At 38.4% G+C, this 15,164-nt stretch overlaps 1 protein-coding gene across 3 annotated transcripts in view; it reads left to right on the forward strand.

Moving 5' to 3' along the window:
* The first annotated feature begins 315 nt into the window (after positions 1-315).
* The window catches only part of LOC111273963 (fatty acid CoA ligase Acsl3), a 47,741-nt gene continuing 32,892 nt past the window's right edge, over positions 316-15,164 (forward strand). The window contains exons 1-10 of one of the 3 annotated variants that reach the window (XM_022856001.2): positions 321-707; positions 2,325-2,544; positions 4,712-4,864; positions 6,509-6,578; positions 8,216-8,431; positions 8,755-8,888; positions 9,222-9,602; positions 9,884-10,291; positions 10,506-10,802; positions 11,555-13,316. In XM_022856001.2, coding sequence (XP_022711736.1) covers positions 550-707; positions 2,325-2,544; positions 4,712-4,864; positions 6,509-6,578; positions 8,216-8,431; positions 8,755-8,888; positions 9,222-9,602; positions 9,884-10,291; positions 10,506-10,802; positions 11,555-11,695 — 2,178 coding nt within the window. In that variant the 5' untranslated portion in view covers positions 321-549 and the 3' untranslated portion in view covers positions 11,696-13,316. Of the gene's footprint in view, positions 708-2,324; positions 2,545-4,711; positions 4,865-6,508; positions 6,579-8,215; positions 8,432-8,754; positions 8,889-9,221; positions 9,603-9,883; positions 10,292-10,505; positions 10,803-11,554; positions 13,317-15,164 lie in introns of those variants that run through there. The other 2 variants (XM_022856002.2, XR_015310169.1) reach the window with 2 other exon arrangements.

Consider the following 15,164-nt stretch of genomic DNA (forward strand, 5'->3'; position numbering starts at 1 on the left):
CCGATTGCCCTCACAACACACAGGGAGTAAGAAATCGTCGCTTGTCAGTGTCTGTTATTGCGTCCGCTACTCCTTAGCTCTACACTGGCAGAGCGACGTCTAGCGCGCGCCTTTCTTTCCCTTGATTGCAGTGAGAGGTTCGGAACTCGTTTACTACCGCCGCTTGAAGGCGCACTGCCGCCAACAAGTCTTACAAGTTCTATCGGGTTACGCTGTAGAATGATAGGCAACTGACCGCTAACCCTCGTTAACTGAGAAATTTCTATCATAGACGTAAAAGCTGAATTTGAACCGAATCACACGTTCGGCCACTGCGGTCGATAACCAACGTGACGAGCGGCGTTTCCTAGAGAGCTGTTAGCAACCAAAAACACTTGCCGCGACTATCCCCACCGGCTTCAGTCAACTTATGAACGTTACAGAACAAATACCATCATCTGCAAGTTGTCCTCAGTGTTCTTGTAAATCCACCCTTCTGTTTTTCACCTGGCTTAAGACGCCTCATTTCAGTTATTCGAGCTCCGAACGGAAATTAACCATTCTATATTTATGTATAGTTTGTTTTTCGTAAAAATGATGACGATACTGGACTCTCTGGCAGCGACGGCAACCGCAGTAGCGTTTGAGAGTCTTTCATTAGTGTTTGACTTGTGCTCGTTACCACTCTACGCAGTTATTTACCAACCCTGGAAGCTCTGGACTTACAAGTACGTTAACTTATCGCTCTCATAGTTCAAACACACTGTTGACAGAGGATCTTGCCAAAAACAATTAGATTTATCAGTCAAAATTCATTGATTTGTTTTACTGATGTGCGAGGTGCTACCCGATTAGCAGCTGGATTTCTGTGTTGTTCATACCTGCATCTGCGCATTTATAAGTCCGTCATGTATGTTGCGTTGTGAGCTGAATTCTCTGCGGATTATCTACTGAGTGCTGTTTCTTTTCGCTTGCGAAATCAGTATTACCATTAGTCTGTGATAGTTTGATTCAACGTTTAGCTTAGAAAATGAAATATAGAGCTTAAATACTTACTGCAACGACATGTAGTATGCTAGAATAAATATTTAAGCCAACATACACCCCGGGATTAACCTAGGTGTATAGGTAAAAGAAGGAATACATAAATGATTAGAACGTTCGATGGGAGCAAATCTAAATTCCATCTACTGCTTAGGTTAACGAAGACAATAATCAGTCCATATGAAAACTAAGCAGCGTTGGTTGAGGTCATATCATTTCAACGATATTCCACTCCAATGTCTACAAAACGTTACAGGGAAAATCTATTTCTAATAGTAATTTATTTCATCGTTTTTGTTGAGTACGAATGTGTAGTATTAGTGCTTGAACACTTTTAGATCCATGCATGCCCGTTCCAATTTTGCTGTAGGGATGTCCGTAATAGTGCATAGCTTTCTTAAGCGGCTTCATCGTTTTACCTAATATAACTTAAAAAATATTTATAGAGAAAAAGGCTAAAACTTACTGTCGGTACTATTGGTAAAAAAATGAACATAAAACGCACTTGTAGTGTGCGACGTTTGCCTTTCATTTTTGGTGGGAACCTTTGAATGACAGCAGATTCTCTAAGGACAATTGAAGGTTTTACCATGAGGAGACTAATGTCCTGAAAGCATTATAGCGCTTGAAGAGAAATATAATTGTGGCTGTACGTCTCAAAATAAAATCTACATTAGACTTATCCAGCTTCATGGTTGGATCATTCTCTATACAGATTCCTCTTCTGCTACAGAATAGGCCAATATTATCAGTTAACTAGAAAAGAAACTACATCCCAAATTATGGTATACCCTTTTGTAAGGGCTACAACATCTCAGATCTATATATTTAGGCATATGTGTGAATGGAGGTATGCAGAAAAAGTTGTGCGATCTACTGAGGGTGCTGATGAAGAAGAGCAACTTTTCAAACTCTTGTAAGTTTGTACGCCATGAAGTGCACAACTTTAGGGATGCTACAGGTTTTGAAAAAATATATTCTAGAATATGGAAATAAACTGTAGGTGCGTCGTCAACTGAGGTAAATACGTTAAATAGGGAAGCATGGTGTACAGGTTCTGTCAAATACTAAGGAAGTTTGAGTAAAATGTTTCAAGTCATCAGAGTAAAACCGCGTTATTTTTTTATTAGGACACTATTTAACGTACTGCCTTACTTCGTCAAGGTTCGCATTTTTAGTGAAGCTCAAGACCGATGAAAACTGGAGCCTAAGCGGTGGAGAGCATAAATCGCAAAAATAAGCAACAATTGTTTATATCTAGTTACCAATAATGTTATATACGCTCCTTCTTTCTATTACAGGCCTATAATGTACAGTAAGCCCCTCGAGGGCGCTCCCGAATGGGGTCCCTTGGTCAAAACTAACTACGAAATAGATCCTGAGCTGTTTAGTGGCTGTACTACGATCGATCAATTGATGAGAAAGGTGTTCGTGCGGTTTCAACACACAAAAGGATTTGGTACTCGACAGCAATTTGGAGAAGAATTTGAAACACAACCTGACGGAAAGGTCTTTAAAAAGGTATTTGTGATGGTTTGGAAATTTAAGTAATTGCTTACATTACAGTTACAGGGCACATATGAGCAACAGACCCTATAGGATATTCAGTCATTATTTTCGAGGATCGTACGAGAAGTCTAGTCCGCGCACCGCACACTCGTTAAAAATACAGAGCCAGAATAATCCATACGTTTTTATTTTCTGTGTAGATCTGTATGTAGTATACGGATTCTTTCTAATGGCATTTTTTTTCGATGCCATGTGTTTTTGCATACTGTCTAATCCTGGATTCTCACGCGACTTCTATATGAGTCGATCTGCGGTCATGATTAGTGAATTATTCGTTGGCTTAAACTTGTGTATTACACAGAATGCTTAGGGAACCGTAGTAGTCCATCATTGACCATTTGCACAGATTGTTGATCGCTAGCTACATACGCTAGATCAATCTGTTTATTTCCAAATTTCCAGTTCATTGATATTTCACTTTTGATATTCTGGCAAATTACACTTATGCCAAAAAGCCTTGCGTCATGGACCTAATTTATGAACGTTTTATATCGACGATTAAGCACCTTAGGTTGCTAACATATTTACAGAATGGAGTAACTATACCTGAAAACATTGGAGAGTTTAAACATGTTAAAGCACACCTGAAATATTACACAATACGCTAAGCTTTCAAAGGGACTCTGGGTATATCCATCGTGACTTGTTGCGTCTTTGAGAGTTCGTTGACGAATCAACGTAACCTACTTCAACGCGTTCAGTAGTAATCAGATTCGGCTTGCTACGATCGTGATAACAGCAAGCTGCTGTTGGGGTTCTACATAGTAGTCGGCGTTAGACCCACTATTCCAAAGAAGATGGGTCTTAACTTTCGCGTGCAGCTGCACGTGGCACAGACACGAAACCTGCAGGAATACGGGTATATACAATTATAGATTTAGGTATTTAAATAATAATCAGAAAAGCAAGGTATGCACCACTAGGTATCCTCTTGACGTAGCAACAATTGAGATAACAAGGAAAATTCAAGTGACAACAAACTCAAGTCTAGACAATGCGAATAAAGACACCGTTGAAGACGAGCACCTTCGTAAACATATATGCGTATAGTATTAAGAAGACGTTCCTAGATTCACACATATCGTATTCTATATAATGCACTGTAGAGTTATAATCAACGTATATAAACAAGCTGCTATCAGGTATTTAGGATTTAGCTGTTCAACCGAGTGTACCGATGTTGTTATGGCATATAAAGAAAAAAGAACATAGTGAAAGTATTCGAACACTGCTCAAAATGAACTAGAATATATTTCTTCTATATGCAGTGCAGGTTCTATCTATATCTAAAAAATACAATTACAGTGGGTTATACACGACATGTAGCTTAATAGGTGATGCAATTTTTACCTAATCATCTTAACTTTAAACTTTTTAGACACGTGTATTGTATGTAATTTTACATATTTACTCTTTATATTCATCTATTATATGTAGTATAGGTCAGACTCAAATTGCAGTAAAGACAGGACTGGAGCACGCAAAAAATAGCTATCAGCTGACTTTTGTTTTTAATTTATTTAATGATCGTTTTATTCGCTTATTTATTACTTGCCGATCGTCTAGATATTTGGAAAAGGTATTCCTTAGGCCCGCAATCTATATCTATGTCACTAGCAAAGCGAAACAAACAAATTAAGCTCCAGTGTTCTAGTATTTGATTTGGGGAGCTGACACGGTGGCCTATGTACTACCGTTCGTTATCAAAGTTTTAAAATTTTTGGTGAATCCAAGCTGCTCAGGATTAGAAAGGCGAACTTTATTAGGCATCAACTTAGCTAAGTGGACCCTGAACAGAGACGAATGCTCTACTAGGATCTGTGTAAACGTGTTAAACCAATAGGCCAAACATAATTACAATTAGGATACGTTTGTACTTATGTTACAACCTATCTTAAAGAAGTTTTATTTTGTGCTGTATTCTATAATGCTCTATAGTTCGATCAAAGGCTGTGCACAAGCTCTGTAGTTTCAATTGATCTTGCGATCCAGGATTTGTTCTTTCTTTTTCGCTGTAATTACATTGTCAGTGAACAAGCTGGCTGCCGGAACAAGAAATAATGTGGACACGTAGTGTTACATGCTCTAAATCAGATATTGTAAATTGGCTTTTTGATAGAAAATTCTTGGCGAATATGACTGGATGACATACGGAGAGTTCGAAAAGAAAGTGGAGTTCGTCAGTAGAGCTCTAATGTCTTTGGGAATACGTCCGCGACAGAATATCTGCATCCTGGCTGAAACTCGCGTAGAGTGGATGCTTACTGCACAGGTACGTAGTGACAAAAGAAGCACCAATGCTAGTCTGGATAGGGTATATTGGCGCTAATAGATCGCGTAAAAATAATTGTCAACGAATTTTACATTATAGCTGGCCCTAAATCGCATTGTATATTGTTTCACAATGAACGTAGGAATGTACGAAATTTTAAAACCTTTGTATGGTTTCCTTCGTCATGTTTTCGGCTGCACTTTTAATTTCTTTTAGGAACAGATACTTGGCCTTACAGGCTATCTACGCAGCGTATATATATCTTACACATTGGGTCTGATATAGCGCGACATAATTTATACCGTATTTATGGACCTGTTTGACTCAACTATAGGTTTAATTATGTCCAAACTAATTCCGACGCGCCTAAACTTTAAAAGTTCTGGGTTTTCAATAGAACAGAGGCATCACAGTTTCTTAGATTCAACACGTATCTACTAAATATACAGAACCTCTTTTCGATCGGGATGGCTACACGTCGATTCCACTTAGGGCTATTTTTCACGCATATTAGAGCTTTAATTCGGCGTTCATCATTCGGTCGTATTTTCCGTTCACTTTTCTTTGGTTTGATATTTTTATTTGACCATCTTTCGCACCTCCTCGAGACGCTTTTGCCTTTGTGTCCTTCTGTTTCTAAATATTATATAAAATTATCTTTGAACACAAAATTCGTTGGAATTCGAAACGCGAAAAACATCGAAATAATTACACGTGTTCTAAGGGGCTGTATTTATGAGGTTCAAGATTTCTACCATTTCCACATTAACCAAGAAAAATTCGATTATATCGTACTAGTTGTTCAAAAGTAATGGATAATTGCCAGCGAGGCACTCAACACTCTTTATCGCTGGCTCTATCCGATTCATAAGGTAAAGTAGTGTGCCTTCGTTACAAACCTCTAACTTCTGTATTTATTAAGCCTTTATGCTACTGCTATTTTATTTCCTAATGACTATTATAAACATTTGCGCAAAAAATAACCATATTCATCATGAAGGGACAATAACAGAGCGGTCTTAATGTTGTGTTTAAGTCTAAATAGTAAACGCTAATGAGGTTACTGATAATGACTTTTCTTCCGCCATAATCACAAGAGGCCTTAAAAATGCCTCAGAGACATCAACGAAACATATATTTCGTACATATTCTTTTTTGTTTTGAGCGCAGTGTAAAACGCGCTATTACTATATGCACTCTGCATCATTGCCACTTGAAAAAGCCTTAAATCGCTATATTCGACATTTAGAAAGGACAAACGATTGTGCGTGCACTTGACACCTGATAAGCGGGGGCGAAAATGGGTTTCTGACAGTTTCTTTAATGCAGCATCATGACCGGACTGAATATGTCCCGTCAGTGTGCATTTGTAGATGTGTCTTGTGTCCGATTTGCTTATTCTTTTTTTTTTTTTCTTCCCCTATATCTACTATATATCCTAGCGTAACGCTTTAGTAGCCAAAGAAAATCGAACGGCGATCTTCTTTGATGAGTCGTTGTGTCACACGCATAGAGTCAGTGAAAGTTCATTTCTGAATGTTAGCACACAGCATTTAAATTCTGGATCAAAAAAGGTACAAGTCTTGATTAGTCGCGTACATAATGACTATCTATTTTTATTAAAATACTCTGTCGAACTTGAAGGCATGCTTCCGAAACAATATACCAGTTGTCACATTATATCCGTCACTCGGAAAGGAAGGCCTCATTCATGGTACGTAAATCCTTTGACCGTTATGTTAGATGTTTCGTTGAACTAACACTGTTTATGATTAATAACTCGGAATCGAACTAAGTCCGTAGCGACTAGAGGGCTGTTCGAGTGGAGCTCGTGAGATTATTGTTTCAAACAAAGGTACGTGAGTTCCGGTTTCTTAAAAAAAAACTGCTAAATACATTAAATTGTCGAAAAAGTTTTGAATGTTTCTAAGCCAAAACGAAGCAAAGATTTTGTATGTTTTATATAAACCGTTATGCGCTAGAACTTTTGTGGTTTCTGGGCGAAAAATTGTGATAAGTGTTCTTTGTAGTCCTCCACTCAGCTCCACTTGGGCAGCTCTGTAGAGACCGAAACAAATGATAGTCTGATAGTGTCTGGCCTGAACGGTGCTTGTACCATTTAGCATACGGCGAATTTACCATTAAAGTTTCCAATATTTGACAAATAGTTAAAGATGTGTGTGCGGGGGCATTACCATGGTCGAAGACGACGCATTTTGTATTCAGCAGTTCAGGTGATCGATTTCTTAAATGGCCTGTTGTAATATTGTTGAATCTATCATTTGGCCAAATGGCAGTACCATTAAACATCTAATATCGCCTTATCTGGTGTCATTTTGGGCTTTTTATCGAGGATTGTGGAATGCGTCTTGTTTTTTATCTGAATATTACAATAATATGTAATCAGTTTTTCAGCTGAACCGCCGTGAAGGGCTCGATCTCATTGTGTTCCTGTAGAGTTTCTTAGATCAGTCAAGTAAGCTCTTCTGTACCGCTTTGTGTGGCACTCAACCGTTGAGATCTTTTCACAGTCAGCTTTCCTCAAATGGATTGAAACTGTTTGGTAATCGTTGTTTAGTTCTTTGGCCGTAGCAGGGCTACTCATGCGTCGGTCTTCGTAATTAGATCATCAGCTGTTTCCTCAACTGATCAATTCGCTATGATATGAACATTTATAAAACAACGGTAACAGAATTATCTTTGAGCCATTTCGTCCCATAATGCATCCTGACAGTAAATTTATTTCGGCTTGTGCACAGTGAATTGTCGCAGAATTTTTACTCAGCTCCAAAGTGCTCGATAATAGTATGTGAGCATATCTAGTACCGCCAAATCTTAGCTCTTAGGTAGCACCAGCATCGACCGAACGTGACTTATCTCATTCGATACATGTAAATTTAAAGACACCTAACTAAAAAAACAATCGATACCTTTTCGACAGTTAATATGTGATTACTTACCTTTGATTTTTAGATCTTTTTTATGTTTGTACGCTTTTCTGTAGATGGGTTACAAATTGCTTTCTGTGATTTGTTTAAGCTCGACGCCGCAAGTAGGTGTATCGATGGTGATCAAGCCACAAAGGTTCGAATTCTTTACAATGACCACAAAGAAGATAAAGAATTTACCTTTAGTTTTCACTTTATTTGATTGTCCGATACAAATTTTATGAAACAAAACATATATAAATAGGAATTATTTACGATTGTGGCTTTTGAAGGTTAGTTGATTTTCCTCATTGCAATTTACATACAGTACTCTTGAAAAATTGAATGAGAAATTATGGAAGTTAAACGAACGTCTCTTCTGCTTTTCTAGGCCAGCAAAAGCATGTTATTTATATGGTTGCAGGTCTTAACGAGGCGGAAGTGACGCATCTGATCACTTCACAAGATCTCTTACCAAAGATCATCTCGTTACTGCTTCAAGTCCCATCGTTGACAACAATAGTATATATGGAAAGTGCTTACGATAAAGCTCCGCCTCCAACTGCCCCAAAGGAGATTCGCCTTATACCGTTTTCACAAATGGAGCAAATAGGAGCGACCGCCGATCCCGAACTCAAAGGCAAGCTGCAATAATCGTCGACTCAGTTTACACAAATGTATAAAGTGATTTAAACACAATCATCGGTCGAATTATCATCTACACATTGAAACGTCGAACTTGGATATCACAAAACACTTAAATCTGGACAAAAATAATGCAACGTAAAATCAAACATTAAATAACAGTATTGTCCTCTTATAAATGGAAAGTTTGTTTCATCTATCAAAATATTATTACACAGAGATAGAAAAGGGCACAGGTATGTCGCCGAATGAGATGAAAAAAAAAGTGCTACTATATGAAGTACTTCTAAAAAACGACTAAGGATTTGCCCTTTGCAGGCGAAAAGCCAACTGCTGACGACCATGCTATCATCATGTACACCTCCGGTTCAACAGGAATTCCCAAAGCTGTGATTATCACGCACGGAAATGTCGTGAGCGTTGCCAAAGGCTTCCAAATAGCCCTAGTACCCGTACGTATTAAGCGAAATCTTGTAAACTTACAATTCCCGCTAAAATTATAAAATGAATATTCCAGAAATCGGCCCGTCCACCTTTCATTCTTCAAGCACCTACTTACAACAACCGAACAGGCGATATAATTATCAATTCTTCTAATACATGACTGCGCCACGCTAAAGGCTCTCAGGCATTATTTCTCCAAAAGTTTAACGAAAACTTAAAAATTATCAGGTGTCTATTACTCTGATAAAGTAATTTATTCATTTCACTAGACCTTGATAACTGCGCATATAAAGTTTCAATGTAAAGTTCAATAAGCGCATTCAACTATGATTTTTTTGCAGTTGGTCCCGAACGATACATACATTGCATATCTGCCGCTGGCGCATATTTTTGAAATCTCTGTCGAATTGACCTGCATTGCAAAGGGAATGAAAATTGGATATTCATCGCCATTAACAATTACCGACAAGTCAACGGCCATGCCACTTGGGGGAAAAGGGGACGCAACGCTGCTTCGGCCTCATCTTATGTGCGCGGTTCCATTAGTTTTGGATCGCATCCGTAAAAATGTGTTGGAAAACGCTTCCCGGAAGGGAGCGCTCTTTAGAAGATTTCTCGAGTTCGCAATCAGCTACAAACTTCGTTGGACGAAATGGGGCTTCAATACGCCCTTACTAAACAGAGTAGTCTTCAGCAAGACTCGCGCTGTTATTGGGGGCAGGGTAAGGCTTTCAAGAACACGAAGATTTCTTGGAAACTATTTTCCACCTCTTATTGTTGTCGTGATTTTTATGCTTTTTGATCTCTCACCTTCGTCTAAGTTTATTGCCGTTTATCAGAACTTTCTGTTTACCAGAACATTTCTGCAAGACATTTTGTTAGCTTTAACAGATTAAGTTTTCACCGAAAAAACAGGCATCGTCCAGATTGAGCTAAACCAATCTCCATTAGGTTTCTCTCGTAGGCGTCATCTATAAATCTCTTTAAAACTGGCTCATTATAGATGAAGGTCATATGCGCTGGCTCTGCACCACTCTCCGCTGACACTCACGCATTCATCAAAGTCTGTATTGACTGTCCCATAATACAAGGCTATGGATTGACGGAATCTACGGCTGGCGCCACTCTCATGGAACTGTCAGACAGAAGTGTTGGCCGGGTCGGGCCTCCGATTTATGGCGGATACATCAAACTCATTGACTGGCCACAAGCACATTATCACGTAACCGACAAACCTTATCCACGAGGAGAAATTCTCGTGGCTGGAAATACCGTCGCTGTCGGTTACTACAAGAACGATGCCTTAACCCGGGAGGTGTTCGTTGAAGAAAATGGATTACGTTGGCTGTATACGGGCGACGTCGGCGAAGTACATCCCGATGGCACAATCAAAATTATTGATAGGAAAAAGGTACTTAACCTTTTACTAACTGTCTTTGCGTATTCGCTTGACGATACTTGTGCGTCTCAGCGACTTGTTTCGATTCAAGTCTTTTCGTCACTAGATCCGTGTCAGCAGCTGGACGTGTTTAGAACTGCTGGAAATGTCAGTCAGCAGCTCCAAAGTTAATGGTATTGAAGTATTCAGGATCAGTAAATAAGAAATGCTCTGTCCACTCTTGCAGGATCTGGTAAAACTACAATTCGGCGAATATGTATCACTTGGAAAAGTCGAAGCAGAACTAAAGACCTGTGCGTTGGTCGAGAATATTTGCGTGTACGGGAGCTCTTTCCACACATACCTAGTAGCTTTGGTGTTACCAAACGAATTGGCCCTTTCGCAAATCGCAGATCAACTCGGAAAAACGAGTCGTCTCGTTGCAGAACTTTGTAACGATTCTGACATCGTTCAGGCGGCCACAGAACTAGTCATTGCACATGCCAAGAAATGTCACCTGCAAAAGGTGGAGACGCCTATCAAGGTATTTACATTGAGCAAGCATACTTCTTTGCTATATATTCAAGTGGAACTTGGGTGGCTTTTTGGGATAGATTTTTTTTCTGCGTCTGAGAACCAGGTTCTCTGTGTGCCTGTGTGTAATAAGGCATAATAAGGCTATATAATAATAATAATAATAAGGATTTCGATAATAATAATAAGGAGGTGTTTTCGAAATAATAGAAATGAAACCAGTATCCAAGTGCCCATATATTTTCAACTGTTCGGCTAGGTTGCATTCAAATTTCTAAGATATACATTATCGGCACAGGGATCGGTACCATGCGATGGGAACGGCGCGGATTTCGCTAATGCAACCTCTATCAATAGATCGACCTTTTATTCAAACACATTTACTTAAGCCAATCCAGTATTCATATTTTTTGTACAGATTTTGCGTTATAATTTAAAAAATAATCTTTGTCTCAAGTATCACTTTTGTTGTGCGCATTGCCTGACGATGATGAGCGCTATGTGCATATCTTAGCGCTTTTTTAACAATATGTTTAATACATTGTATTTGAAATGAAAAACCAAATATTAGACCCTATTTTGCAAAAGTATTCGCTTAATTTCACTGTATCGGACATATATTTGAAAAATACTTTGAACGTATCGTTCGTTGAAGAGTGTCCTCCCAAGATCACTGTCGTAGTTAATAATCAGGTTAAAATCGGATTAGTTGTCACTGGACGCCGGTTTTATTCCCGTAGTAATACGTAACACCTTTTCCAGCTGAAACTATGCGCGGAACAATGGCTGCCTGATACCGGCCTCGTCACGGCTGCTCTCAAAATTCGTCGGAAAAATATTGCCGATTTTTACCAACGTGACATTGATATGATGTATGCTAATAATGGGAAGAAGTCAGCGTAATATCTGTGGGGATAATGAACCATGTTTGGTCTGTGTTGATTATTTTTGTCCAAGTCTGTGCTAGTTCCTACCGCACAATCTCTTCTAATGTCAGAGTTCTGGCTTGACCAAAGTATCATAGAGCTTCGTCGATTCGCGAAGTCTTGTTTTTTGAGAAGATATATTTAACGGTTAAGTCGGTCATATTTAACAAATCTTCCACAAAACTAGTAATTACTGATGGCGTATGTTTCTTTTACTACGATGTTGCATAGGGGCTACATAGAATAGTAATGATTTTAATAATTGTTCTTCTTTAGAATAAATAGGTTTGGATTTATTGAAATTAGTCGAAATAAAGATACTTTTAGAATAAATTTGCTAATGGTTTAAATAAATATAAATAGGTTTATTTAGAACCATTGCAGAACCGCAATTAGAGAATCATTCCATCCACTAATCCAATAGAAGTTAATTTTTTATGCTAAGGAAAGACGTAAATGATTTAAAATCGTACAGCACTCGGTTTGGAAGTTGTTCTTTTGAATTGAGCCCTACAACGTTAACACAGTTCGTTGAGCTATCAAACGACAACTGTCTCTTAAATGCTTACACTAATGCAGTGCCGCTCCGAATCTGAGTAAAACCGAGAAACAAATCGGATGTGCTTTAGTTTTTTTTTTTTGCTTAAGTTGTACTTGATCTAATAACGTATGTCGCGCGTTATTTGCCAACAACTATTTCATTGTCTAGTCGATTATTTAAGTTTCCTTTTATTTAAGAGTTACGTCAAATGGCGGACAACTCTACCCGCCGTCCAGTCGCTTTCTTGTTTAGTTTCCTAGACACAGGCGTGACCGCAAAATATTATGTGGTCAAAATAAATGTTATTTTACTCTGAATAACTTGGAGCGGCATTTAGTCGAAAATCGGGTAACGATTACGCAATATGCAAATACAATAGGTGATTTATTAAATCTAAATATGAGGATAATTCTCATAAACTGATCTTATGATACAAAAGGCAAGTCTCCATATATGATATATGTTATATTAATTTATATAGATATCATTGTTAAGCTTATTTGGAATTATTATTGTGCACTACATGTACACTGCAATTGACATTCCAGCCACTGATCCGATCGACATTTACTTTGAATCTACAGGTGAAAAAAAAAGCTCCAATAAGAGAATCAACTGATCGTAAGAGGAAAGACAACGTAAAATAATATAAATAGTACCAGGAATAGCGCATAGCTATGATGTAACAGCACAGATAATTTTGCTGAACGTTTCCTGGTAGGGAATAGGGGAACTCGGTACACGGTACCAGGGAAACGTTTCCCTGGTACCGTGTACCGATATTCTTTCAATGACCATAAAAAAGAATTCATCGTTTAGCGAAACAATGCGATCGATTAATCAAGAAACACCTCAATAAAAATAATGTACCATTGTAACAGTGACAACTTTTGTTGTTATGTTTATCGGCTAGAGCAACCCCAGTTAATACTTGCCTTCCGTACGTTTGGTTATAAAAAAAATCAATCTATAAAATATCGGCTGAATCACTTATATTCACACGTTGACATGTTTCCTTCAATAAATAAACATGTAAATGCATACATTGCGGCTTTAACGCGGAGTAATCATTATGTTAGCTATCTGAGTACTAACATAGGCTACTACGGAGACTTTACCCTTAGAGCAGTCCCTGACAATGTGCTGCACGAAGCCTCAACGTAGCGGACCTTGTTCCGTAAGCATCGACTGGAATAGATGCTAAATTCTTATTTTATTTAGGCCATTCTAAATATATACGTATCCTATTGAAGGTAGATAATTAGGTAAATGAGGATTGCTTGGGGCAACTCTAGAACAGACCCTGATAACGGCTGAAAAGCCACCCTTGATTTTGTCAGCTTGTCTGCAGGCCAGAAATGGACAATGAAGTATACACTACGAGCGAATTTTTAGAACATCATTAAGTTGAAATTTAACTTGGACTATTATTCAATGAATATGAAACGGTACCCGGCCTGTGAAATTGTTCTATGGATAGTAGTGACAGCCTCTGTCTTGAATTAGCAATCATGCGAGGGTAATAGCTGAGGTTTGATAGTTCCTTAAATAGTATAAACGTTAACAATAAGCTACCGAGCAAGATTTTACCAAGCTCATTGGCTACACTATGTTTCAGCTCCAAAAAAAACACCTTTGGATGCTAATTCTGCCAATGTCTATGACCTAAATAGTCTCTGTGAGATAAACAGTAAAAGCTCACAGATATTCAATCATACGCCCGTCATATTATTTAGGCTCGCCAAGGCTAAATACCTACAGGTACCCATTCGAGTACTGTTCATGCTGCTTGTAGATTTGGCATGCCGTATCAGGCAATGAGCAAGTTTGTCGTTTTACTAAGTTGAAAAGGCTTATTGCTTTATGTGGTGTATAGGTACAAGTAAATACTAGGATCCTAATTGTTGTCCGCTTTTATAAGTAGCTTCGTGATTTTTCGACAAAGGTCAGATGTTGTGGCAGCACTAGGTAGTTTAAGAGAGGCGATCAGATTAATAGTTTCTGAAAGATATAATAACGTTCGAAATCAACACGGTGGTGAACGTCACGGCGAGACAAAATTGAAGATTATTTTTGTCACATTGTCCTGTATTGTACGCTGCACATATAGGTCGACTATCCATATTTTCTATAGACGTGATAAACTTGATACTAGTTCACTCTAAGTAATGGTAAATATTTTGCATAGCGGTATCGTCGCCTTAAAGACTAAATTCTTTGCAAATGTTTTCGGAATATCTGCATGTGGAATGTATAATGAAATGCGTAAAGTTAAAGTGATTTCAGAAGCGACTAAGCTGCAACATCAATAGTATTTGCAAAATAGAGCCCAAGGCTGGATGACAGTCATATTCGCTAAATTTGCCAGATGGATCTTAGAATTAATGACCGGACTATAAGGTAAAAATACAAATTTCTGATACGAAACGCAAACAAAAGCATATAAGCGGAAGATCAACGAAACTCTAAAACAGAAGGCCCTTGACCTTTGAGCGTATAATAGAATGTAGAACAAAAGCCAAAACGTTACTTTTAGGTAATATTACGCATATGCAAGCTTTTTGACAATGAAGAAGTGTTATCTATAATTTTCTCTAGCTCATACGTGAATACTATTTAGCAACGCTATTTAAACAACAAAAGGTGTCTTCAAGGAACGTAAATGAGTTTCAGAGAAGTGCTACCGCGATAAAGAAGCGTTCGACGTTAGGTAAACTCTTCGACCCCCCCCGCCCCCCGACAGGAAGGGCAAGCCATATTCGAGAGGGTATTTATTCATACAATGCGTTTAGTGTGTCAAGCCTTCACCTGATTAGCTGTGGCTGGCGTACTGCATTATGGTGTATGGCGTGAAGACCATCTTATCGAACCGAGCTGATTCCTTGATTAGGTCAGTAAATAAAGC

Source organism: Varroa jacobsoni, unplaced genomic scaffold (assembly GCF_002532875.2).
Source record: "Varroa jacobsoni isolate VJ856 unplaced genomic scaffold, vjacob_1.0 scaffold_240, whole genome shotgun sequence".
NCBI classification, from domain to species: Eukaryota; Metazoa; Arthropoda; class Arachnida; order Mesostigmata; family Varroidae; genus Varroa; species Varroa jacobsoni.